Source organism: Oculina patagonica, chromosome 7 (assembly GCF_052425735.1).
Source record: "Oculina patagonica isolate OP01 chromosome 7, crgOcupat, whole genome shotgun sequence".
In the NCBI taxonomy this organism is placed as follows: Eukaryota; Metazoa; Cnidaria; class Anthozoa; order Scleractinia; family Oculinidae; genus Oculina; species Oculina patagonica.
This window is the reverse complement of record NC_135764.1, coordinates 16,685,581-16,712,567: the sequence shown is the minus strand read 5'-3', so window position 1 is coordinate 16,712,567 and position 26,987 is coordinate 16,685,581. Positions and strand designations below refer to the sequence as shown.

Sequence of the window (26,987 nt, the reverse complement as noted above, 5' to 3'; positions counted from 1 at the left end):
TTGCAGCCATCTTACTTTTACGTGCCTGAAGGTTATGTATCGAAAAGAAAAGTGATAAAAAGATGATATTTTCTTCGGGCAAGGGACAAGCTTTCAAGAAAAACTTTAACTAAGGGAATGGAGTACCTTTTGGAGAGGAATTCTGCTTAATTTACGCCTTTGAAGTCAAGAGAAAAGTGTTTGTTTCAACCATTCATTTGTGTTGGTGGCTGCATGTATCCGTCCAAGTTGTCAAACTGCAAACTGTTCACGTTTGGGATGAAGCTTGTAGGCTACTAAATAGTACCATTATCTCTTGGAGGAAAGTTTTATTGATTAGAAGAACTGTTACGCTTTCCTTTGAGTCACAGAAAAGCAAAATTTTCACCCAAGAAGCCCGTCCGACGATAGCTTTGGTTTGTCGACGCTATAATTATGAACACGATGGCTTCTAGGACACAAAATCCTCATGGATTACGTCAAATTACCTTAGATGAAATCTGGGATGATCTTAAAGAAGGTATACAGCACGTTTATAAACAACAGAGTATGTCCAAACCAAGATATATGGAACTTTACACGTATCCTTTTAGTGATAAATTACATTTATAAAGGTGTTTAACACTACAAGTAGACAATCACTAAAGTGATTTATAAAGACGGTTGTTTAGTTTTGAAGTATGCCCATATTCCTGAGACAGTGGCTCTTGAAGTCAGCACTGTTAGTGCTGGTCTTTACTTCTTCCGTTTCCATCACTCACTAGAAGTTTTATGATTGGTCCCAGGACTCTGGTGAATTAAAAATAGCAGACAAAAGAGCTGAGTCACTGAGATTATTTTGACAAAAAACTTCATGATTTTCACACATTCATTTAAGCTCTGCATGTTTATAACAAAGTTTTTTTAGGTGGTGGTCAATAATGGTACCCAGGGTGGAAACTAGGTACATGGAGGGAGGGTGACCCTGCAGCTAGGGTTACCCAGCTCTATTTTGTTTGGCTCATTTACATGTAAGGCAGCATAACCGTCCTAAAAGAGGATTGAAAAGGATGCCCTGTCTCCTTGCCTACAAGGTGGAATTGAATTGCATCTATGTTTTAGACCATTTCACATAATAATTAATGTCATACAGTAGAACCCTGGTAACCCAAACTCTGAAGGGAAACGAAAAACAGTTCGAGTTAGCGGGGTTTCGAGTTATTAGGGTTGCTTAAATATTTAATTTGCCAAGTTAATAATTGATAGTTTACTAAGTTTTCAGTGCAAATTGAACTTATCTCGTCAGAAACTCTTACATGATCATACATTCTTATGATAAGAGTGGAAAATGACTGTCAAAGATGTGATCTGTTCATTGCTCTAATCAATGGGCAACCATGGTGAGTTGCAAGAAGGTCTAAAAACTGGAATTCAAGTTATCGGGGTAAATTTGACCTAAATTTTGATCAAGGGAAACAAAATTTAGTTTGAGTTAGCAGGGTTTTTTATTTATCCGAGTTTGAGTTAACTGAGTAAAAATAACTGAAAAGTGGGGTGAAATCCATGGGAAATGGAAGTTAGTTTGAACTAGGGGGGTCGTTCGAGTTATCCGAGTTCGAGTTACCGGGGTTCTTCTGTATTTTAATTGACATTACCAACACATTATACTTTTTCTGAACTAAGTGACCAAAAAGAGCAGCTGAAATTAAGACTAAAATGAAACATATCTGATAAGAAATGGGCACCTACTTTCTCTGCCGTGGCTGTCGCTTCCTGCCCCTCTCTCCGCTGTTCCCCGGGCCGCTGGTCCCTCCTCCGTCGTGTTCGGCCCGCCCTCTGTCCCCCTCCCCCTCTTCTCTTCCACGGCGTCTGTCGCTGGCGTTCACGTCGCCCCCCCCTCTCCTCTCCTCCTGCTCGTCCTCTCTCCCTCCTCTCCGGCTCGTCCCCCTTAGCTCTAGTCACTAAAAATGCTGTTGCCAAATAGAGGCCCTCTGTGAACCAACACAGTGACGTTAATTATAGAAAATTACAGATAATTATAGCTGTAGAAAATTTAGCTGTGAACTATTAGTTTTCATAGGAAGTTTTCATATTGATGACAATCATAATTAGGTATACATACACTTTGAATGTCTCTTATTGTTAGACTATTATTTGAAGTAATATGTATACATGTATCAAACAAGAAAGAGAAAGTTTCATCACATTTCCAGCAACAAGAAGAGAGTTGAAAATATGATGCACGGAGGCATATTTTTGTCAAAATAATTTCAGAGGTGTTTGGAAATTTGACGAAACACTTTCTCTTCATCAAGTCTTCACATAAGCTTCTTTTCACAAATTGCAGACCTTGTGATGATAAAAAATTATTGTTTAAATGAACCCAAGGTCAGGAATGAACCCTAAAGTGATTTCAGCTTAATCTATCTATGAACCGTTATGGATGTAACAGAGTTCCTTGACTGGGTGTAGACATGTTTACAATCACTGCACTAGTGTCCATCAACAGTCCCAATCCAGAGTTCCTAAACAGAAAAAGGCACCAAACCAGGGTGGTGAGTAATTTTTCTCTTTTAAATTAACATAAAATCCTGTTCAAGCAACTATTCAATAATTGTTATTTCCCTAAACTCGCAAACAATGAAATTACACCTTGTAGATGTAGATGTGAATGTAGATGATAGAGCTCTGTACTACTACAAGTAACCCTTAAAATACCAAACACACATACATGTAAAAGTATGAATCAATGTTTCATGTATACTCACCAATGAAAGTTTCCTGGGGGTTGGCAGGTCTGGCAGAATGACCTATCTAACCTGCTTATATTTGTTTGATCCCAGGTGACAGTTCTCTTTTCTATAGACTATAATTTATAGTCTATAGAATATAGACATTGTCTATAAATTATAGTCTACAAATTTCTTGGCTCTTGAAAGATGCATAGACATTGTTTCAAAGCTGTGTGCTCTTCAAGCGCTGGTGTGCATCTACAGTGTGTGTGTACATGTAACTCAATATCAATATCTTAAAGATGCATGCTAAAGATGAAAAGGAAGTTATACTTCAAATACTTGTTGACAGCTTAAACGTGTTCAGTAAAGACTATTTATGGGTTAGAGACTGTTGTGAGTGTTTTGTTGACAAATACACGCACGCGCTGGCCGCACAATGAACGAGAAATTTTCAATACTGCACGAGGCGTAGCCGAGTGCAGTATTGAAAATTTCGAGTTCATTGTGAGGCCAGCAAGTGCGTGTATTTGTCAACAAAACACGAACGGACAGACTCTAACCCTTTTAATATACAATCTGAGTACACTGCAAGCGATTAACGAACTTCAAACAATAAAGTTTAAAAGTAAGAAGTGTAGTACATAATTACACAGGATTAGATCAATAATATAAAAATCACAAATAAGCCGTACAGAAATAAAGCTTAAAATGGTTCATAAAATTGTTCATCAGCTGCGGTCGTTCATAAATACAGTCAGCGAGAAGCTTGTTCAAAGCAAGTCGATGGCTTTCACAATCAAGCAACAAGCAAGTCAATCGCACACAAAAATGTATTTATTGAGCTGAAGTTTACCTTTGAACATGAAAGCGCTTCAAGTTGTTATCCTCTTCGATTTTGTTTGGTATTGGAACGTTGATAATTTGAGGAATATATTTTTCTTCCACTTCTACAAGCCTCGAAGCTGAAGACACTTTCAATAATGCACGATTTTTGTGCATTATTGTCAATACTGCATTGTCGGAGTTTGCTGACGACAGGTAAAGCAAAATCACGTGATCTATTTTAACCAATGGCGCGCGTGGATTTTGGACAGTGAACGAAGATTGTATATTAAGTTACTAATAAAAATGTTGATGTAGTTTACTGAATGATGCAAAAAATTTGTTATTAAGTACCCCGGTACTCTGAATTATGGTATCGTTTTACTATCTGGAACAGGATATCTATTTTTAACGTAAAATATTTAGTGTTGTATAATGTCACAAAATTAGTATTCCATGGCATGGTTTTTAACTCGGAAAATTCCGAGTTTTGGTGAGAGGGCCGATTTCACTCCTTCACTCCTTCACTCCCTCACTCCTTCACTCGTTTCCTGTTAGACATTTTAATTGAATTAATTAATTAATATCAAATTGAATTAATCAATTAATCTTGTGAAGCGGGTAGGGGGGTTGGCTAAAACGCGAGCTTTACTTTGTTACTTTATATGAAGTACACAAAGGCTATATATTTGTTTCTGAAAACCCAATGTTCTCCTTGTGGTATGCATTCTTCCAGGCGTAGACCCAAGCACACGGAATTTCGTGCTGAACGCATGCGCATATATGAAGTACACAAAGACTATATATTTTCACCAAATCTTACTGAGAACTGGTTAAAATTCAACAAAACTTGGGGTTCGATTTATCGCCGAGTATTTCCGAAAAAAATTAGATGGTACTAGAAAAAAGTTCAATTTGAATGAAATATTCATTTATAAGCCGAGCGGTCATCAACAAACGAAAATTAACAAACGTTTGTATTTATTTTTGGTCATTACCTTTTATTTTAGCGGCGGCTCCTAAAAAGCCATTTGGTTTAATGACGCAGCGTTAGGAATTAAGTTTTTATTCGTCTTCGTCGCTATTTAGGCTGGAACTCGTCCTCCATCGGCTCGCTCTGGAATATTATTGTTTTGTTGGCGTACGTGATCGTGATCGTCTTTTGAACTGACGAGGGCATTCGAAATCCCGCATGTCTTAAACAATTTCCTCGCAATCTCTTCTACAATAATTATTTCTGCCTGAGACTGTTTCTGTTCCTTTCCTTCTGTTCCTTCCTTTAAGTTTAGTTTTAAATATGCAAAATCACTGCTAACGTGACTTTTCAAGAGAAGAAGGGTCAAGAAGGAATCGATCTATTTGACTTGTTGTCGCGACACCAGAAACTGGCCAATCAGAAGCGGTCTTTCCCACGCGCTTGGTAAACATTGTAACACGATCTGACAGAAATCGGTTACATGCAATATTTTTGTTCAAAAGCTAAAACTTAAAATACCACGACTTCTCTGCTAAAAGAAAGCACTTCAGAAGAGTTTCATTGGATTGAGGATACTCGACAAGTACTGGTAACAGCACATGTTTCGTTTTGATGACATTTAAAGTTCACCCGCTTGATCTGCTTGATCTTTTCGCTAGCAACCTGGCGAATTACGACGGACTGAAGATTCACTGAATCATCAGCAATCATCCCGTATTCTCTGGCGATTTTGCAGTTGTTCTGAACTGTCTCTACCTCGGCAACAACTTTCAATTTGAAGGTTTAGTTGTTTGAAAACCAGTAGCTTTTGGCATGATGATCGATAACTGCTTAATTCTTCAGAAGAATGCGTGTTTGTTTGAGATGGGATTCTGAACTCAGGTGAATTGTTTTGTCACGCTTAATTGTGTACGGTTCTATTAATGAATTCATTCTTTATCAGTGATTTGTTGTTTTTCAATTGCATAGTTGTGATTTAACAAATATGTTGATTCGCTGTACGTGGATCGTTTTATAGTTTGAAGGAAAAATTGGGTCTCGGCTTATAGCCGAGTGATTTGGGTTTATTTTTTGTCAGAGTCTAACTGGTTCCAAAAACTAAAAGTCTAGGGTCTTGGCTTATAGCCGAATAAATACGGTACATGCATGCTTAACTACCAGCCGAAATATTGTATTAATGTCAGTTTTCTTGAAATAAACCAAAACTTATTTTTTCTGATGATATTATTATTTTGCCAACCTTCCAAACAACCTGCTCTCGATGAGCAGCTTGATGACAATGAAACTAAGTGAATTGATCTGAATTGTGGAAAGTTTAACATCATTTGTTTTAGCAAATCTCTATTTGTCAGTTTGTTGTTTTCGATTCTTGTTTCATAATAAATTTTCCGAGTTTAGTGGCTCATAGCCACTTTGAATAGTTATTATGGCCCAGGAGCACATGTGACCCAAGTTTTTGGGTGTATAACGGTAATACCACTATCACCAGAAACACACCAGTTACAGTGAAGTTCAAAATGTTAGTCACATCTCAGCCTGTATTATAAACTTTGTTTCACAGGAGCCCAGTTTGTTGGCCTTGAATTGTACAAAAGACTCAAAGACTTTCTCAGGAATTACCTCATAGGCATGCAAAAGGTCAGATCAGAACCTACTTATTTACCCAATATTTTTATCATGTTGTTTTCTCCATGTTCCATGCCATTTTTCCCCTTCCCTCTAGTAGTGCTCTGCCATTTTCTCCCACTGGTTTAACAGTGTAATCTGAGTTTATTTAAAGGATAGTTACAGAGGGTTAAATCTGTTTTCAGGACACTTTTTTATCCCTGGATTAGTTATCCCAAGAACATGACATTTAAACAACCAGGGACTGAGAAGGGGTTAGGTTAACCTGCATGTTAACAAGAAAGGTACTGAACTGGTTTCTGATGGTTCATTCCATTTGTCGGGCTAGTTTGGATCTAACCCTGAAGTTTGCTAAGTGGAATAAACCATCAAGACCAATATTCAGGTACTGAACAATCTACCTTGCTGTGTGGGTCATTTCATTTGCAATCTGAAATTGGTCTATTTATAAATGGAATGCAAGATTGAATATTAGATAGCAAAATCCAGATTCACTACCTTGGTTTCACTTTCATGTGGCTATATCTTTGTCACATCAGTAACCAGTTTCTTCCATCAGAGTGCAGGCCTGTAGGGAAGGGGGTGCAATGGGAAAGTTTCCAAAATTTCCCAAGCATAGAAACCCCCAGACCCCTACAGTTATGTTGTACAAGCTTATGCATGTGGTGCTCAGAATATCATGCCTAGCCAAAAAATCCTGGCTGCAAGCCTGTAGTGGGTCTCGACAAACCTTACACTAAATGGGAGCTTGATTAGATTATGTGACCAACTGCAACTAAACTGCTTGTGCATGTAATTGGAATCCAATTCAGATCCTTTTTTATGAAACTGGCTAAGATCTCCTGTCTTCCTCTAAATTATTATTGATGTGATTATTAACAAAACACTTTGCAAATTTTGAAGTTTTCCAGTTACCTATTGCAGTGTACTTGACTTCATGTAAGTGCTATGAATGTATCCCTCTGTGTAGTTTAGCCTACTGCAATCCCTGCTGATTATTCTGCAACACTCAAATTTTAAAAATTGTTTAACTGTGAGTTTAACAACCATTTATATTACAGGATGGTGCTGATCTTATGGATGAATCTGTCCTAAAATTCTATACCCATCGCTGGGAGGATTATAGGTTCTCAAGCAAAGTTTTGAATGGTGTATGTGCATATCTTAACCGACACTGGGTTCGAAGAGAGTGTGATGAAGGAAGAAAAGGCATCTATGAAATTTATTCTGTGAGTTGCCTTTTTCTTCTGTATGATATCTTCTTTATTAAAGTTGAAGTTTATGTATTTCCTTAATACTATATTATTATCTTAGAAATTTATTGCCAAGGTTACAACAAAAATCCCCCCTTCCAACTGCATTTGCAAATGTCACATTCCAAGTGACATTTGAAAATAGTTTCTGTTTTGTACATTTTGCCTTCAGGTTACTCCCTCAAACGTTATAAATCATAAATTTATTCATTTTGTTGGATGGAGGCCCCTATGGATCTCACTTTCTTGTTGTTGGCCACCAATGAATCTCTCTTACAGTACATGATGTTTGACTTTCATTTGTGTCTGTGTTCTAATGACCATGTGTTGTACATTTCTTTTAATGTTTGTTGTACAAATTTTTTGTGTATACAAGGACAATATTCTTTCAACAGTGGTTTTTTTTTCTCATTAACTACATCTACTTAACTTTGTGTTGATACTGCAAGGGGAAAGGCAACAGAATGTTATGTAAGGGCTCTTAGAAAATAGTCTAATAGTTCCAAAAGGTGTGCTGGCTGGAAGCCACAAAGTTATTTCTATTAGATAATTAAAGAATTGATCAAAATCAACCTTCTTGAAAGCTTTTTTGGTAAGATTCAAATTGAATGATAAGAGAATGTAAGAGAATTGTTATAATTACATGTATTGCTCTTCTGCTATAAAAACAGGTATTATTCTAACAAGACAAGCATAATTATTTAAATACTTTTTATGTGGTCTTCCTCTTTTGTAGCTTGCCCTCGTGACCTGGAGAGAAAATTTGTTTAGACCTTTAAACAGACAGGTATGACTTCTTGTCTTGGTTTTTCAATCCTGGATTAGAATTAATGAGATTTTGAACAACCGAGTCTGGTTATTTTATTCCTATATGCTTTATAAACTGGGAAGCATTCTGGTTTCCAGTTATTGAAAAATTAGTAAGCCTATTTCCCTCACTAAAAATAATGAATATTATTATTGGTGAGAGTAATCTACATGTAGATATTCCTGCTTTAACAATAAAGCAAAAAGGGTATGCTATTTCATTCAAGAAAGGGCCTGAGTCTTATAAGGTGTACATGTACTTGGAGCTTTGGTCCACACATAGTCATATAGTTAGCAGGGCTGTCTGTCCACATTAAGTGTGGTTCATAAAGTTCCCCTGGATTTTATTAATCCCCTCTCCCCCTCCTCCTGAGTATGTATATATGTAAGTGGTAGAAACAACGGAACATAGCTACAATAATGTATGTTAAGTGTAACCATTATTAGTTTTTTTGGTTGTTGTTTTCTGGTACTTCATTTCAACACCGTGAACTGAACATCAGCTGTGATACACATGCCTCTTGTGACTTACCCTAATGCCCAGTTCCCTCTATGAGACACGTATGCAGGGAAACAGGGTAGGTATGGTAGTTGTATTCAGCGTTGCCAAATCTGGGAATACAACCACTGGGTATTGCTGAGTACTTATGAAATTGACATTAACTGTTGCCCTGGTAATGAAATTCTAGCTCTTTGTACTTAGGTATTCAATTTCCACTGTTACACTTGACACATTTTTGTGCTTTTGTCAGGTGACAAATGCTGTGTTGAGGTTAATTGAAAGAGAAAGGAATGGTGAAACCATCAACACAAGGCTTGTCAGTGGAGTGATCCAGTGTTATGGTATGTTCAGTATCCCCCAGCTTGAGAACTGCAGTGTTTTTTGCATGTTTACAGTGAAAATTCAAAAAGGACAAATAAATGTAGAAGAAAGTGTGTGCAATTAAGTACAGTGACAATCTCCCACTGGCAATACAATTTTACTTTGTGCTTGTGTGTTGGCTTTTAATGTGGAGAAACCTTTAAAAGTAAATACCCCAGGAGGGTACTCAAAAAGGTTTTGTACAGGGAGGCTTTTTGTATGGGGAGGCTTGCCCGGAGGTCCAACCCCTTACCCTTTTATATACCATTTTGATAGAAAAGGGAACCCTTTCATATACCTTTTATGCAAAAAGGTACCCTTTCATCTACCTTCATGAATTGACATATACCTAAAACGGGACGTTTTCTCGTCATTTTTATGTAGCGCTTAATAAATTAATATGATACAGCCATAAGTTGCGTCTGCTCGAAAAATTTAATGTAAAGGCCTTTTTAAATATCATAAAGGCAGATTTCCCTACCCTTTCATATACCTTAACTTGTGAAATCCCTACCCATTTATATACCTGAAGCCTGAAAAAGGTACCCCACTTAAGTTACACTTAAGTATTGTTGTACTTTGCAACATAACATTCCAAATTTCTCCTATTCACACAAAATTTTCAACCCAACTGTTCTGCAGCTGGTTGATCTCTATAATTATAAACATGTACATGTACTGTATATATGCATGTAGTAATTGTCCCTCTGTACACTATAGCTCTCTTTGTACAGGCATCTCAATTTACTCTCAATTTTTTTCTCTTCTGCAGTTGAACTTGGTTTGAATGAGGATGATCCCTCAGCCAAGGGACCCACCCTCAATGTGTACAAAACTTCTTTTGAGTCAGTATTTTTAGAAGATACAGAGAGATTTTACACAACAGAGAGTACAGAATTTCTACGAGAAAACCCTGTCACAGAGTATATGAAAAAGGTACAGAAAATAAGTTATCCTTAAGGTCGCGGGGTATACCTACAGCATGAATAAATTCATGAAGGGAAATTTTGCTTGACCTGCATCTTTTAAATCGCTTATTTCTCAGCTGTTATGGGTGCGATTAAGCTCAAATTTTACAGCAACATAAAGAAATGATGAAAGATTGTGTTTGTCATCTTTTTTTGGTAGATTGCATTTAACGGCGATGTTATAGCCTCGTTAGTGCCAAATTGGGAAAAAACATGATTTTGTGGCAGAGTTTGCGGAACGAGTAGGAGACAGCACACTGTGATCTTGTCAAAAACTAATCAGTCAATACCTCTAGAGTGTCATAACAGAAGCGGATTTTTTAATTTAAAGTTTACCAGCAAGTTATGGCGGTTTAAGTGCGCAAATTTGAATTTAATGTCTTCTACCTCTTTCTAAAAGCGCTCTTTTAAAATTCGGCTTCTGTTATGACACACTACAGTATTCATAGTTTACCTATCTGCAGTGGCAAGTCATGAAGTTTTGTATCCGTGCTGTATTCTCTGCCACAAAATTGTCGGAAAAGTCCAAACTTTGAGATTTCCGAAGGTGTCCCGACCTAAATACGATCATTTTGCCAAGGAGAGATGTAATTATGGTAATTATATTCCACGCTTTTATGGTGAGAACAATGCGTTTTTAAAAAGGACACGATTGTTTACGCCGCACTTTTTTGTGATTACTCTGAGTGCAGAAATATTCAAATTTAAATAAGCTCGAAGACTTCCTACAATCTATATGAACGTATATCGCTAAGTGTTGTTTTAAATTGGTTAAAATATCAAAGAAACAGGGATTTTTTTACAAATCACGCACACGCGCCCATATTTTTGTCCAGTCATAAATCTCTCGTAAAGTTGTCGATGTCAGTCGTTGTACGTCATGCATACGCTTTAAATAAATGCATAATGATGAGCCTAAGGTGTCCCCCGCGACCTTAAGCAGGTGACATTACTTGTTACGTCCACTGCCCAAGCTAACGAATAATCTTCAATTATGAGGAGTAGGTTGTAGTGGTAAATAAAAATACTTGTGCTTAACTTCTGAATGCTTCAACATTTTAAAGACTTGTAAGATATCATAGGGATAGATACAGTTTTGTTCTCTTTTTTGTGACAAAATAAAACAAATCTTGGTCATTTCTAATAGAAGTCTGTACATCCATCTTTTCTTCACACACACACAAAATTGTTTCAACCATTTCAGTATTTTTGTTGAGACCTGTAAGATGTCATGTTGATTGTTGTTTAGGCTGAAGCCAGACTGTTAGAAGAGCAGAGAAGAGTTCAAGTTTACTTGCATGAAAGCACACAAGATGAAGTAAGTAGAGGCCTAACTACAGATGAATTTGACGTCAATAGCTATCTCACTTTCACCCCCACTGCTATAGCCCTTTCTGTTTGAAATATAAAATGACCCACTAGAGATATTGATGAGTGTAGAGTCAGTTTTGCTAGCAGGGTGCATGACAAAACTTTAAAACATGATTTGAGCATGAACATGTTGAACACTTTATATCTGTGCATTTAGACTGGAAAAGACTGTGTGGGGCTTGAAAAATACTACGAAACTCTTAAAATATCCACTTGTGTATTTTATCTGATAACCATTGAATAAGGTGTGTGTATTGCATCTTGCCTATACTAGCAATCTTCCAGTATTATAATAACAAACAATTGAAAGTGGCAGTCAGCTCAAGTCCCTGAGGATAACACTTAAATGTACAAAATACTACACTTCATACAGTGTACACACAGGCCTGACTCAGTCAGACAGTGAAGGTAGTGGTAATTGCCATGTTCATGGTCAGCAAGGGTTTAATGATGTGATGTGTTGTTTTATTGTAGCTTGCCAGAAAATGTGAGCATGTTCTGATAGAGAAGCATCTAGACATCTTCTATTCTGAATTCCAAAACCTCTTAGATGATGACAAGAATGAAGGTCTGTTTTTGTGGTTAAAATACAAACCGACTTTGTGTAGTGATGTGATAATGCAGTTAATCTTCCTGAAAGTGACTATTGATTTTGCTACTTATAAAAAGTTGCTTACAATAGGTTTCAGTTACAACTTAATTTGACTACACTAGAGAGAATCAGGAGTTTCTCATGTTTCTTGAGGTGGTCCCTCAGGAGGTTCGACTGTGTTGGCAACTGTATACACTGCTGTTGCTGACAAGCTAGTAGCTTTCTCTTTGCATTCTCAAGCTTCATGTACAGTAATAATGAATCGTCTCCAGTTAAAAGAAAAATAATTCACAGTCTGTTTGATTGAGAGTTGTAATTGTACACATGTGACTGCTTAGAAAAACAGAGAAAAGAAATCAGTTTGCCCTTGTCTATAAAGTTAAGAATAACATGGAGTAGTTAACTGTGTCCCCTACATTAATAAATTCCCAAGGTTTCACTAATGTGCTTTAACTCTATCTTAAGTACTGTTATTGTCATCTACAGATCTTGGTCGCATGTACAATTTGGTTGCCAGGATACCTGATGGACTTGGGCAGCTTCGAACCTTGTTAGAAAATCACATAACAAGTCAAGGACTCAATGCATTAGAAAAATGTGGAGATCAGGCATTCAATGTAAGTAAAACTGATAAACTGTTCTTTAAAATTGTCAATGTTGATGTTGCAGAGGTGTATTTGGTGAACTTTTTGCAAATACACAAAATTCTATGTTCTGTTTGTTCAGGATCCCAAGGTGTATGTGGAAATGATACTTGAAGTTCACCATAAGTACAATGCACTGGTTTTGACAGCTTTCAACAATGACGCAGGATTTGTTGCAGCCCTAGACAAGGTACTTGTGCAATACTAACATTATGGATTTTGATACAGTTTGTCAGATTCTTAAGTTACAGATCCCTTAATCCCTTCTGTGTCACTTGGGAGCTTGAAATATTGAAAACTGAAATTTTCAGGCCTGATTATCCATCTTTCCTTTCATCTTTGAACTGTCAAAGGGATCTGTAAGATTTTGTATACTATATTCAGGTTCATAGACCCTATTCAAAGGTAGCATGCCATATCAAAGTACTAGACATGGCATAGCAAACAAACAGCTGTTTTTTTCTGGTCTCTGGCCTTAAACAACAACACTCCCTCCCTGTATTTATTTTTGATTTGGTATTGCTTTCATCTGTTGTTTTTGAGGTTTTGTCTATTTCCCTGGTACAGGTGTACTTCATGTTTGACTGAAAAAAAAGGGTCATCTTTGGTTATGACACATGTACATGTACTCAACGGATGGTATTTCTTCTACACTAAAGTTGTGGACAATTGTATTCAGTTTTCTCTTCCCCTTTGATGACTCGTGTTTGCGTTGTTGTTGTTGTTTTTTTTTCTCATGCCTGTATTTTAACAACTTTGATTTTGGTTTTAACAGGCTTGTGGCAAGTTTATCAACAATAACTCTGTCACTAAACAAGCTCATAGCTCGTCCAAGTCTCCAGAACTTCTTGCCAGATACTGTGATTCTTTGCTTAAGAAAAGGTACCCTGTTATGTTAGTTTTATCAAGGCAACTTTAATTTTAAAATGTAGAGACAAGTCATTGGCCTTTCCTAAGAAGGAATTTCACCTAAGTTCAAAACCTTTTCTTAAAATTTAGTAACAGTCAAGTAGGAATTGTATTGAAACAGTGACTTACTCAACAAGTATTGTCTACGTGTGCTGTACAAGCTGCTGAAAATAACAAACTCTTTGGCTTTCCATTAACTTTTGCAACATGAATTCAAATGTCAGCACTGATGGAGAATTGAAGTGTTATTATTAAAGAAATAAAAAACACACCCAAGTGCATTGTTGAGTTATATAAAGCATGCAGGAATTTTCGCACTTTTTGAGTGTTCTTAAAAATTCCCAAGTGCTTATATAACTCAACAGTGCATGAGGAGAAAGTTTTTTATTTATTTTCCAAAATCTCAAAGAAATTATGTGCACTCAAACTCCTGACGTAAGCTTTGTGTTTGTGGAGCTATAATGAAGTCAAACTGACCAATCGTAGTGTGCGCAATTCCTTGGACATTTTATAATATGGTATAAAAGGTATTTTGGCTATTTGCACACATATGGCCATTGCAAATGAGTAATAACCCAGTTTGTGCTAGTCTTTAGTGACACTTGTTTTACTGTGAACAAGTACCCACCCTTCCTCTATCTGTTCAACAAAATAATGAGAGATGTTTCTTTTAATTAACACTGTTACTTAACATCATTTCTTTATTTGTTTTCATTGTTTGTTTGTTTTTTTCACAGTTCCAAGAATCCAGAAGAAGCTGAATTAGAAGATATCCTCAACTCGGTGGTTAGTGTTCTTGTTTTGCTCAATTGTACGACATAAACATACACTTGTTATATTTGTTAATGCTCCTTGTATATCTGTGTAGATGGTTGTGTTCAAGTACATTGAAGACAAAGATGTTTTCCAGAAGTTTTATTCCAAGATGTTGGCCAAGAGGCTGGTACAGCACAACTCGGCTTCTGATGATGCAGAAGCTAGTATGATCTCTAAACTTAAGGTACGTACACAAACAAGTACTGCTTTATATATATATGCATGTAATTGACCACTCCCCGAATGGGGCTTTTCAGGGCCAATGTAAACTAACTCTGAAACAAATATTGTAAATGAACGAAACATGATTAAGAATCCCAACTGGCAGGAGGCAGACCAGTTGGCTATTACAAGCGTAGCCGAGGAGTTGAATTCGGGGCTACCAGAAACAACACCAGCTAGTGGTCAGAACGGGACTTGAACCCGCGACCTCCGGATTTCAAGTCTGGCGCTCTAACCACTCGGCCACGCTGCCTCCCTGCTTTGCCATCAAATACTGGGAGCATTCCTCCTGACATACATAAAACAATGATTATTTGACCATGAAAGTGTAATTGTCTGTACCTTGTAGATTAACTAGCACTGGACTGTTTTTAGCCTTTGTTGTTGTTTTTTAGTGTGTGCAATTATCCACATTGGTTCTAAAGCTGATTGTTTACATTTCAAAGAAACAAAGGACACTGACTTTGTTGTTGTTTTTTCTTTAACAGCAAGCATGTGGTTTTGAGTACACATCCAAACTTCAAAGAATGTTTCAAGACATAGGTGTTAGCAAAGATCTTAATGACAAATTCAAATCGCATCTAGCAAACACAGAAGCCTTAGATTGTAAGTCTACTTTCTGAACTTTTGTGTATGTGTTGGAGTCATTGAACCGTGAGTGTTATTACAGTTGTTATTTATTTCTGGTACATGTACCTGATTTATTTTTTGTTATCTGTGCTCCTCAGTGGACTTTACAATTCAGGTTTTGAGTTCAGGGTCCTGGCCCTTCCAACAGTCAGCACCATTCTCTCTTCCAGCAGAGGTAAAATTGGTTTGAATTTATCAATAACTATATATGCTGAGCAATATTTATCATGGCGCGACAAAAGTGCTGTCCAATAGCCCGGGGCTAGTAAAATGATTCGCCGGACTAGCATCTTCTTTCCCGGGTTGCCCGACGGGCAAGCAACATTGTTTTTTAAACTTATGGCAACCTTCTGAAATAAGTGTGCATCAGACAATTCATGAGGAAAAACAGGAACAAATTGCAACTAAGCGCTTGTCCAACCATTAACGCACATTTGCATATAATTAATTATTCAAATTAATATCGAGCTAGCTCCTCAAAGCTTCGGGCTAGTAAGATGAAACAACAGCTTTCCAGAAGGGCAAGCTTAATTTTTTCATTTTCGTCTCACCCTGTTTATGGTCTCAGAACAATATCAACATAACCTTTAGTAAACCCCTGGTGTGTTTGTTGTCATTTTTGAGTTATTGAGTTATTTTTTCAAAAATAGCTCTTAGTCGGCATGATGTTCCCGTGTAATCATTCAGTCAGTCAGTCAGTGGGTCAGTGAAGTATGTTTGTTTGTCACACCAATCAGATTTCAGGTACTATCAGAACCAATCAAATTGTAGTTTATAAGGGGGAAGCAATCTGACACATTTGTAGTGAGCGATTTCGTTCGAAGATTTTAGATTTGTAGGAGGCGGAATTGGTGAGTTGTGAATTAACCCTGGATTAAAAACGTTTTTCGTAACGCTCTCCTACTTACAACGCACACGCCGTGAGCAAAAGGCCCAACACTAACTTGTTATTCTTCTTATTCGAGCGTACGTTTGGAGAGGCTAGCTTTCCTGACCGTAGTAAAAATTACATATAACATTTGCACAATGTAGATTTGAAGAATAATGTTGTCGTTACTTTTGCCGTCCGCTTTGCGAAGTTCGTTGGGAAATTAAGTTTGTTACGAAGTTGCCAAATAGGTTGCGAGTTCGCGAATCAAATTGTGAGCTTCGATACAAAGTTCCCAACTTCGGCCCGAATTTATTAAAACCTTCTGTAAGGGTGTCGGTAAAACGCCGACTCGGGGTCGGGGCCGGGGTCGGGGTCGGGGTCAATTTTTTAAATTTTTTTTTAAACAACTCACTGACTCAGAAAAAAAAAAATTAAAAAGTTCATATTAGCGTGTGGGGCATTTCGAGTCGAAAAAAAGTATTTCCTTGACAAATTTGCCACAAGTCTTGATCCTTATAAGTTCAAAAGTATAAGAGAAGGATTTCTAACAGGCGAGTGGTGAAATTTAACTTTTACATACAGTTTAGCCTACTTTGTCTACTTTTCTGTAATCGAATAATACCCGCTTTCAATGTTACGTGCATAGCTATCTTTCTACGTCCATCTTCCCACATCATCTTTCGACAGCATCTTTCGACGTGCTGTTTGAAATGAGCCTATCAGACAGAGGACCCGCATGAAAACCAGCTAGCGCTGATGTGGCTTCCTCTCTAAATATAGCAATTTATTTATTTATCAAAAACGATGGATACCCTTGTTGGTTTCACCCACAAGGTCAAAAGGTCATGCTGGTGGGCTGTGATTAGCGGATTTCGATCCGTGTTGTTTGTTACAACAAACCGCTATGTAACTAAAAGCGGGGGTAATACTTCCTCGTCAGCATAACCTAAATTTTAGCCGTTCTTTGCTCATTTTGCATTTTGTTGTTTAACAGAACCACCTTGTGATTCATAAGAACTTAAAAAAAAATAGATTTTGTACTGAGAGGCTCTTCGGTTTTCAGTCACACTGAAACAAATTAGGTATAAACAGAGAATTCAAGAGAAACTGGCGTAGACGTTGTCTCGCAAATATTCTAAATCTGTTTACTTTTAAACATACGCGGCAGATTTTTGTAGTATAGTAGAATTTGGTGGTTTGTTTTGACAGAGAAACTCGCATGTCGGGCAGTTTGTTGTAACATGTTTCAGTCACGAAAATTCATCAAAAATCGAAACATACAGCCAGCTTTTTAAAATTTTGTACAGACGTGAATTGCTTCATTTGTGAACTGGATCGAATTTGAAGATTGTATGGTGTGTGTAGTATGAAAATTGTATGGTGTGTGTAGTAAGCGGGAGCGATGAAAGGCGGCCAGGCTACAACTCACCATTTGCGTCGAAAACGATGTGTACATTAAGATCAATTTTATTTAAAATGTCTTTCCGCATTTCGGTCACGCAAATTGGAGAAATGGCTAAATACCTTCACTTATATTTAAAACAATAACAGAATTTAGAAACTTAAAGATTGCGAGTCATGTTAATGCGAGCTTCGCTGTCTAAACAAAACAATTCTGCTTCCTTATAAATAATTTTTGGATATGAAAGGCGGCTTTATTTTAACGATATAAACCTGAATTAATTTTCTCTTGCTACACAAACGCATGCACAATTTGATTTAAACCTGAAAAGTTCATGCTATGTTGGCGAGAAGATAGCGCTCAGAAAGAAGTCGGCAGCACATTCTATCCGTCAAGCTGTTTACATGTAATAGAGAATTTCACCTGTCGCCTGTTAGACCACAAATTTCTTCTTTTATACTTTTGAACTTATAAGGAACAAAATTCCCGGCTATTTTGTGAAGGAAATGCTTAGTCCGACTCGAAATTTCCCACACGCTAATATAAACTTTGTATTTTTTTCTGAATCGATGAATTTTTATAAAAATAAAAATTAAAAAAAATGACCCCGACCCCGACCCCGAGTCGGCGTTTTACCGACACCCGTCGGCAGCACATTCTATCCGTCAAGCTGTTTACATGTAATAGAGAATTTCACCTGTCGCCTGTTAGACCACAAATTTCTTCTTTTATACTTTTGAACTTATGAGGAACAAAATTCCCGGCTATTTTGTGAAGGAAATGCTTAGTCCGACTCGAAATTTCCCACACGCTAATATAAACTTTGTATTTTTTTCTGAATCGATGAATTTTTATAAAAATAAAAATTAAAAAAATGACCCCGACCCCGACCCCGAGTCGGCGTTTTACCGACACCCCTTCTGTAATTATGTTATCAAAAAGGGCTTTGCTACGCTAAACTGTTGGAAACAAATGTCATAAAAATGAAAAACGTTTATGTTCCGCGAGCGGTAAACATGTCTCGAACAAATTAGTCTTCCCTGTCGCGTCGCGTCGGCTTAGATTAAAATCAATTTTATATATGGGTAAACCATCCAGTTTCATCCGGTTTACAAACGCAGAAGACTTGAAATTAAAGACAGTGAAGATTATGCCTTACAGAAATCGTTAAATATGTGTTTTCATACAGAAAAGTTAAAATTTGACCAAATTTCTACATGCATAAAATTTAATTATCGGCAAATCACTTGCGTGATCGCTGATGCGAAACGTTGTCTTGCACTTCAAGCTACTTCAACCTTCCTTGACCAGTTCTAAAATCATCTAGTTCAGAAATCGCTGACTTTCGAGCAACATGTCTTGTTTCTCCTCTACCAAACTTGAAAAGTTCAGTCGGGCCGAAGTTAGGAACTTTGTATCGAAGTTCGCAATTATATTCGCAAAACTCGCAACGTAATTGACAACTTCATAACAAAGTTTCCAATTTCCCAACAAACTTCGCAAAGCGGGCGGCAAAAGTTAACTATAAAAATCAACTGTAAAACATCTCGTTCAAACATTTAATGAACCGGTACAAGTATTAACTTTGCTGTTAAAAGCAACTACGATCGATAGCAAAAACAGACTAAGAGCGTGCCATTCCGTGACAATTTGATAACTCAATTAGTTCTTGTTTGTTGAATAGAATTTACGTTGTGAATGAACGAAAATCTTTGTTGAACAGTTCTGACAGGAAACAATTACTCCAGGTGTAGTGCGCTTTAAAGAACTTTCCCGAAGAAAGTGGTTTTTGATTTGATTCGTTTATTACCTCGTTTATTATAGTACTTTTCGTTCAATGTCTATATGGAGACGTGGCTTTTTTCTAGAAAAACAAGGGTATCGTGTTACGTTCGTTGTAAAAAACAAAGGTGTCATGTTACAAAAGTGACAAAAACAACAATATCCTGTTACAGTGTTTGGCAAAAAGCCAAAAGTATTCCGTAACAAACAAAAGAAAGGAAATGGTTACTAGAAAGCTAGCAACAAAATAACCGCTTTAAACAGAATAAGAACGTGCCATTTTGTGACATTTTGATAATTGAATTAGGGCCGAATCGCACTAGCGGACAAGTTTAAATGTCATAAAATTTTTTACAAAAAAAAATTGTCGCGACAAGTCAGAGACATTTTTAAGAAAACAAAAGGTGTAATTATTAGTACAATAGCTCTGCACGTGCTTCTGCCATCCCTGTACATTTCTCAGCACGGCCGTCTTGGGCAAACATCAAATATGCAGTACAACGCGGTAAAAAAATCTAAAACAATTGGCATTTAAAGTACGCGTTCTCATGCAGTAGAATAATGAGTCGTCTCAAGATAACTTGTTCTTTTCTCATTCTAACATTTGGCCGAAACACTTCACTTATAAATATGCTTTGCCTCTCGCGAAAAGATTTTGCGGCTGGAACGATAGTGAGAGCCACATCACGGTGCATACTATCCCAACAACTTTTGAGTGCGTGTTGTTTTTCGTTGCAATTTGGGCCAAACACAATAGCCAATCAACAACGTATTGTTATCTAGCATTACGAGGGGCATGGGAATGCGACTTGTCATGAAAAGTCCTGCCTTGAGGCAGGACTTCGGCCCCTTGATGATTTGTCCGTTTTGACAAAATTTGCCCTTGTCCAACAAGTCGTTCTCACTTGTTTTTGCAATTGTTTGACAACATCTATCGCGCGTGCAACGCGGACCAATCATAAGACAACTGCTTCTTTGTTTTCCTGAAATGTTGGACAAGTTCTAGGTCTCAAAAACGCACTCGCACTTGTTTTCTGTGACAAGTGACACGTTAATGATGAAATCAATCAATTGTTACAAAATTTGTCCGCTAGTGCGATTCGGCCCTTAGTTTTTGTTTTTTCAATTAAATGATGAAAATTTACGTATTGAATAAAACAGTTCTGATGTATCAAAATGCACGTGAAAATTATTTTGTTTGCAAGCAAATTTTGTGCAAAAAGTGACTCCGTGGGCTGCCATACACAAATAGCTCAACCCTTGGCATAAATCATCCCAACAGAACAATCACCCAGTTTCACCCCAAGCCACCCCATAAATTGAAAAAATAACTCCTGCACGCTTAGCGTGCCTATGTTTCTGTAGGCTTAGACTACTGTCTTTTTGCTTGAAACTAAAACAAATTAGACCTCACAAAATAAAAAAATAATATTTGTACACATTTGCACAAGCAAAGGAATATGAAAGTTGAAGCCACACATACAGTACATGTAGTAAGTGGCTATGTGTGTGCTGCAGTGAAGTTTCCTGAACATTTTTTTTTCTTTTAGATGGAAAGAAGTCATCAACGTTTCACCACATTTTACAGCAGCCAGCACAGTGGTCGAAAGCTGCACTGGGTTTACCACATGTCCAAGGTCAGTGAAGCAACTCCCTTAATAAGTTCTTATTTTTATTTATTTCTTATTGAAATGTATTGTTTTTTCTTGGCATTAGCGACCTTAGATCAGAGTACAAGATTGAGTACGAGTACGACTTTTCAAACCTAGTGCTTATGCTTTCGATTATCACGTTTCTAGACAATCTCGCATCGTTAGTTCCTATACAACTGGTCAGCAACAGGGAAGAGTGATGGCCCTGGGAACGTAACTGCACTGACATTCGAAGGTCGCACTCCTACTGCTGTCTAAAGGCCACTAATGTTACCTTCTACAAAATATATTTTCTGGAAATTTTATCCTGGTCATCTTTTGGGAACTAGCAACGTAAACATACATTCTTCATTCACAAATCTGGACAAAGCTTTACTGACAAGCCTAACTGTAACACTAATGAGGTCTTGTTTCCTGTTACTGCAGGGGGAACTAGTCACAAATTGCTTCAAAAATCGCTACATTCTCCAGGTGAGTTATCAAACTTCCCTGACTATTATGTGGACATTTTTATATTCCTCTTCATCCGAAAAGGGAATACAAGTCGATAATCAGTGCTTGGAGTGAAGTCGTGCATTTTACTCAAATGCCCAAATTAAATGTTACTGTCTGTTTTTATTATCTTTTCTGTCTCGCGGCTCTTTTGTGATTAACGTGTGACTGCTTGTTGTGTTTTAGGCATCCACTTATCAGATGGGTGTGCTGCTGATGTTTAATAACTCAGACAGCCTGACACTGGAGCAAATTCAAGAGCAAACTCAACTTAAAATGGTACATGTTCTGTTCTATTCTTAACTCCATTTTTGTTAGTCCTATGTGGTGTAATAAAAACCAAGCTTCCAAACCCAAGTGACAGACAACAGTCTGCGACAGTTTCGTCATCTTGCCAACTGTGATTTTACGTAAATCTGAAATCAATAGTGCCGCCATCTCTTTTCAGAAAAGGTTATTTACCATGACTTTGAGATGAAATGGTGCTTAGCACATCAGGTGTATAACCTAACACAGCATTTCTACCGTTTGCCACTTCTACATTGTTTTAGTTGGAGATCTCATTCTCTAATTTAACCTTTTACATCCTCAGGGATAAGCTCTATCTGTACAGTAGTTTGGTTTAAGTTCTGCGACAGTGGTTGGAAAACCGCTATTTTACCCTTAGTTTAGATGTAATAGCCTGCAGGCCAGGCGCTTTAGTGGAGGGTGGGGGGGGGGGGGGGGTTACGATAGATTGTGAAACCTGGCTAGATTGCTTTAGCATGATTACTCATTTGTGATGTATTTTTCCTATCTTGTTCTCAGGATATTCTTGGTCAAGTGCTTGGAATATTGTTGAAGTCCAAACTTCTTGTGAGTGTAACTTTGTTGAATTCACTTCATTTTTTTAATTGCTTGAGCTGGGAAACATCGCAAGTTTTAGAGACTGCAACAGACTGGTTGACAGGCAACCTGCATCACTTAGGCTGAACAAACGACAATAACACTGCTTAACCTAGCTGCAATGGAAGGTCAGCTTAGGTGTGCCGTTCTAGTGTGATTCGGCGCATGTTGCACATGTTAACATTAAGTATTTTCTTCCTTATGTGGTATAAAGTAATACTGGAATATCAAAATATAACGCTTAAATACAATATAAAATAATAAATAATACATAATATTTTAAGAGGAAGCTTCCAATCACCTAGGGGTGGCTTTCGGGAGGGTCCTCTGAGAAAATAAATGTTAAACCTTAAAATACATTAAAATCTAAAATACAATAAAAAGACAAAACCTAGAACAAGAATTAAAATACTACTAACTAAGGTTAAAAATGATTTAATAAAAACTGTTTCAGTTTGTATTTAAAAATAGTTTTCGGCATCAGTTTCTTTAAAGCACTTGGTAGTGTGGTCCAGTCATTAATGGCTTTATAATAGTGTTAAAAGTAATAATATAAAAAGGTTCTGCGTATAGCTTGTGGGAAGGTGACATCTTTATAAATAACGTCAGTAGAGCAAAATTCATAATGGGTCTTAGAGTATATTGCTACTAAAAGCTTGAAAGGAAAAGTTAATGAGCGACCGCAGTGACGAAATTCAAACTTACTCAATGACGTTTTTCTCGCAGGTGTGTGAGACATCTGACGATGGCTCCAACTTAGATCGCCACTCGACAGTTAGTCTGCACTTTGGATACAAAAGGTAAGCGGAAAACAAATCCAATCTGTGTTGTGTTAGCTGACAAAACGGTAACAACCTGGCGGAAAACAAATCCAATCTGTGTTGTGTTAGCTGACAAAACGGTAACAACCTGGCAACTTCTTGCGTGCCAAGTATGAGCTTGGTTACAATGATAGCTTATGATTCCTTCTGAAATTATAGCAAAACGTCTTGATCTGTCATCGATTTCTCCCAACTAGTGCTGTAAAAAGTGTAGAAAGCAGTGAGGAGAATTTATACATTGACATCAGAGCTACAAGGGCTCTACTATTCTGATACATTGAACTTTACAGTATTCAACGTGTTCTTTACTATTCTGTCCCTCTTTTGTTTAATCTTTTCAATTTGACCACTATCTTCGGCAAGTTGTGTTATTTTAATAGGAGAGTGTTCAGTAAATTAACTATATTAATTAATTTAGTTAACATTTTGCTGTGTCGTAACCTTTCCATATACATATACCGTTCAGTTGACAGTTTTCAGTATTCAGTTGACGGTTATAAATATATTCACTTCACAGTAAAAAGCTGCGAGTTAACATCAACGTACCCATGAAAACAGAACAGAGACAAGAGCAAGAACAAACACACAAATACATCGAAGAGGACAGGAAACTTCTTATACAGGTAAGCTGTAGTTGACAGCTAAGTGATGGAGCGTGTTAAAGTATTTTAGTGACACTCTGTAATATTTTGTGTGTAGGCAGCAATTGTGCGGATCATGAAAATGAGAAAGATGCTAAAACACCAACCTCTGCTGGCGGAGGTGTTATCACAGCTGTCGAGCAGATTCAAGCCGAGAGTTCCTGTCATTAAGGTATTTTTGTTCTTTTCTTAGATTATATTTTCCCCCTTGTATGTCCTGCTTTCATGTATGCCAGAATGACTAAATGTATTAAGATTGTTTTGCGTGTAAACGTTTTCAGCTCTTTCCAGCTCTCATACTTCGATGGGTCAGTACTACAAATATTTATCACTTGCCACTACAAAAATGGTATCAAACTATTGCCCATTCATTGATAAACCAATTGTGGTTATTTTCTTGACGTCACTGGTAACCATAGGAACGATATTACCTGTAAAAAAAAACAGCAGTTTCAGAACCACCTTAAATTTTCGAAAATTTAAGGTGGTTCTGAAACCACTCCAGAGAATTTTTTTTAACTTTGCAAAGAGTTGTAACTAAAGGACGTTTGCGCCAAAAATTTCTACTCGATAGATTTCTTTATTTTTTTTTTTTGCTGCGGTCAGATAATGAGTTACTTGTGTCAGAAATGCAAAAAAAAAGTCGGGGTGAAAAGCGTGTGAAAAACCACCCTGATTTTATACAATTGCCGCACGGTAATTCAGCATGGTTTACAGGGTTTATTGTTAAAAATATCGAAATGAGTAAACGGAGGCTAACGATCTTAATCACATTTTGTAGAAGTGCGTCTGGTGAGTAAAAAATTCCTAGTTATGCCACCTTTGTTGTAAAACGTAACCCTGGAAAAACGAATTTGAAACTGTCGTACGGCAAAAAGGAAAGGTCAAAAAGTGGAATTCACACCGTCAGTGTGTCAAAAAATCAAACTTCCACTCGACAGATTTTTTTTATTTTCTCGCAAAACGTAGATATCAATTAACAAAAGTGGTCCGTTGAGAAAAATGTAGGGGTCACCGACCATTTAAGGACGGTGCCTCCTATTGCTACTGCACACTTGTTCTGCGCATCACGCAATGCATCGATCACACTGGGCGCGCGCGTTTTTGATTAATTTGCTCGCTCAAAATGACGAATTCAACTACGCGACCAAGCGCGCGACTAAAAATCAAGAAAGTTTTCTCTGCGACGAAATCCAGTTTATGGACATATCCTAAGCCAGGAACCGCGGAAAAGCAACATATCAGTAACCATTGACCGCTAACCACTGAATATGGCTCACATTAACAGTTAAAAACAAAGCGCTAAGCGCTAAAACGTTACCCGCAAACTGCTAACCGTGACAAATGGTGTAGTGCACGCGCGAGATGCAAATATTCAACTCGCTAGGGAGGGGATAGGAAAAATGTAACAGACCCCAAAAGCGATTTCATAGACCATGAAAACAACTGGTATAACTTTTAAAAACGCGTGGTGACCCCTAGTTTTTATTTTATAAAATGTAAGTGGTAAGTCTATAGAGCACATGTTTAATTTTTCATTAAGTGAAAAAAAAAAATTTAGGCCGATTTTCTGGCCGTGCAACTGAGAGCTGCTAGAGCCAAAAATGGCTCAAACGCAATTATTTTGTTAATAAAAACGTGGATCACGCAGTTCCGAAGAAATTATTTGTTAGTTATTGTAAATATTGTTATATTAAATGTTGATTTTGTTCATGAAAAACCAATTTCAAATGGAATTTGCAAGGAAATTCTATTTAGCTTTACTTTATTTTAAAATGCCACGTCAGCACTTTTTTCCAGATTTCAAACCTAATTATCTCGAAAATTTGCGTGGCTACCCCCAATTTTCTTTTTGAATTTTAGTAGCCATTGGTAACATCTACATTTCTTGTATAGTCATCGACCGGGCAAAAATACTTTGTTATTAGTAGGCACCGTCCTTAAGAAAACAAATTGCAAGCGAAGCGAGCGGAACGGCAACTCACCCTATATGTTCTTAGAAATTTTACTCAGCGCACGCTCTCAAAGTATGACGTGGCATGGCGTTGCGACATGAATTACGTGCGCAGTAGGGACGCGTATAAACAATTAGCGCGAATGTCCTTAACATGCATGTTTTTCTTTTTTTGGAAGCGGAGGCTGGATGAAGGGCCGCTACTATATCCAACATTTTGTATTTATTTCGTCAGGGAAATTTTATTTTTATCAGGGAAAAGTCAGGGAATTTTGAAAACTGATGTCTATGGCAACCATGATCAGTGTCAAATCTTCTATTTCTTCTTCAAGTTATTCACCTTTTTTCCTCTTGAGTGGCTTTTTTCGTAAGAGTAAACTCACTGTTCACTGACTCAATTCTTCGTTTTATCGATACTGTGTGTGATAGATTGATAATGAGAAGCAAGTATTTACGGTATCAGTATTATAAGGTAATTAATTCGTTGCGTTATTTATCTTTTCAGAAATGTATTGATATCTTAATCGAAAAGGAATATCTTGAGCGAGTGGAAGGAGAGAAAGACACTTACGCATATTTAGCGTAAGGACAACACTGCTGCGGGACGGAACGGGACGGGATTTCAAGTCAGTTGCTGCCTCATCTAGCAGTGTGCAGAACAAACCACGCCAAATTATTATTTTCTTCTTTTATAATGCAAACTTCACACTTGCGAGCGCTGGCAGAACAGACTTCATGCTAACGACATGATTATTGCAAAGTGAAGTTTAAACTTGTTGATAAAAAACAAAACAAAAAACTGGTTAATTCTGTTGATTCATGTGACGTGCGAACTCGTGCAGTGCTGGGACGTGGATTCTTTATCGCTTTACAAGTTGAGATTACACCTGAAGTACACCTTAATTCTTTATTGCGGTGTCTACTTGTAATATTTATGTATTTTGCTAGTTTTTACAGACGAGAAACACATTCTCGAAAAATTGTTAATTTCTAGGATTCTTGAAGAAGTAAATGTTGACCAAATGTAACAGATTGGTTTTTTGTTTTGAATCAGAGCTGTTGATTTGTACTTCAAAAAATGCGGCGACCACTCAACGTGAAACAAAAGAAGAGTTTTTCCATCTAAAGGGAGAAAGTTGGTTGAAATTGCGTTAGGGGCAATCTTCAAAATTGAAAGGGAAAATGTCATCAAACTTATTCCTATCGTATTTTAATATAACTCACGTCCGCTTAGTAGATGCATTTTGCCCTGTGACGGAAAATAACTGTCAATAGTCGTACCACTCGTACAAACGT

At 37.3% G+C, this 26,987-nt stretch overlaps 1 protein-coding gene across 1 annotated transcript; it reads left to right on the top strand.

The window, feature by feature from the left end:
* On the top strand, positions 1–26,719 carry LOC144659482 (cullin-1-like). The gene is made up of 24 exons (XM_078519929.1): positions 1–560; positions 2,431–2,513; positions 6,053–6,129; positions 7,179–7,346; positions 8,107–8,157; positions 8,930–9,020; positions 9,812–9,975; positions 11,257–11,325; positions 11,853–11,946; positions 12,457–12,587; positions 12,697–12,804; positions 13,390–13,496; positions 14,261–14,309; positions 14,392–14,523; positions 15,050–15,167; positions 15,290–15,366; positions 20,797–20,883; positions 21,325–21,369; positions 21,577–21,669; positions 22,198–22,245; positions 23,002–23,075; positions 23,614–23,719; positions 23,796–23,909; positions 26,197–26,719. Exons 1-24 carry the CDS (start codon positions 415–417, stop codon positions 26,275–26,277), a joined length of 2,313 nt encoding a protein of 770 aa, XP_078376055.1. The 5' UTR covers positions 1–414; the 3' UTR covers positions 26,278–26,719.
* Positions 26,720–26,987: the final 268 nt, after the last annotated feature.

Coding starts and splice junctions, on each gene's coding strand:
- LOC144659482 (XM_078519929.1), top strand. CDS start 415: ATGAACACGATGGCTTCTAGGACACAAAATCCTCATGGATTACGTCAA. Junction 11,326..11,852: donor ATGAAAGCACACAAGATGAA/GTAAGTAGAGGC, acceptor GTTTTATTGTAG/CTTGCCAGAAAATGTGAGCA. Junction 15,367..20,796: donor CATTCTCTCTTCCAGCAGAG/GTAAAATTGGTT, acceptor TTTTTCTTTTAG/ATGGAAAGAAGTCATCAACG.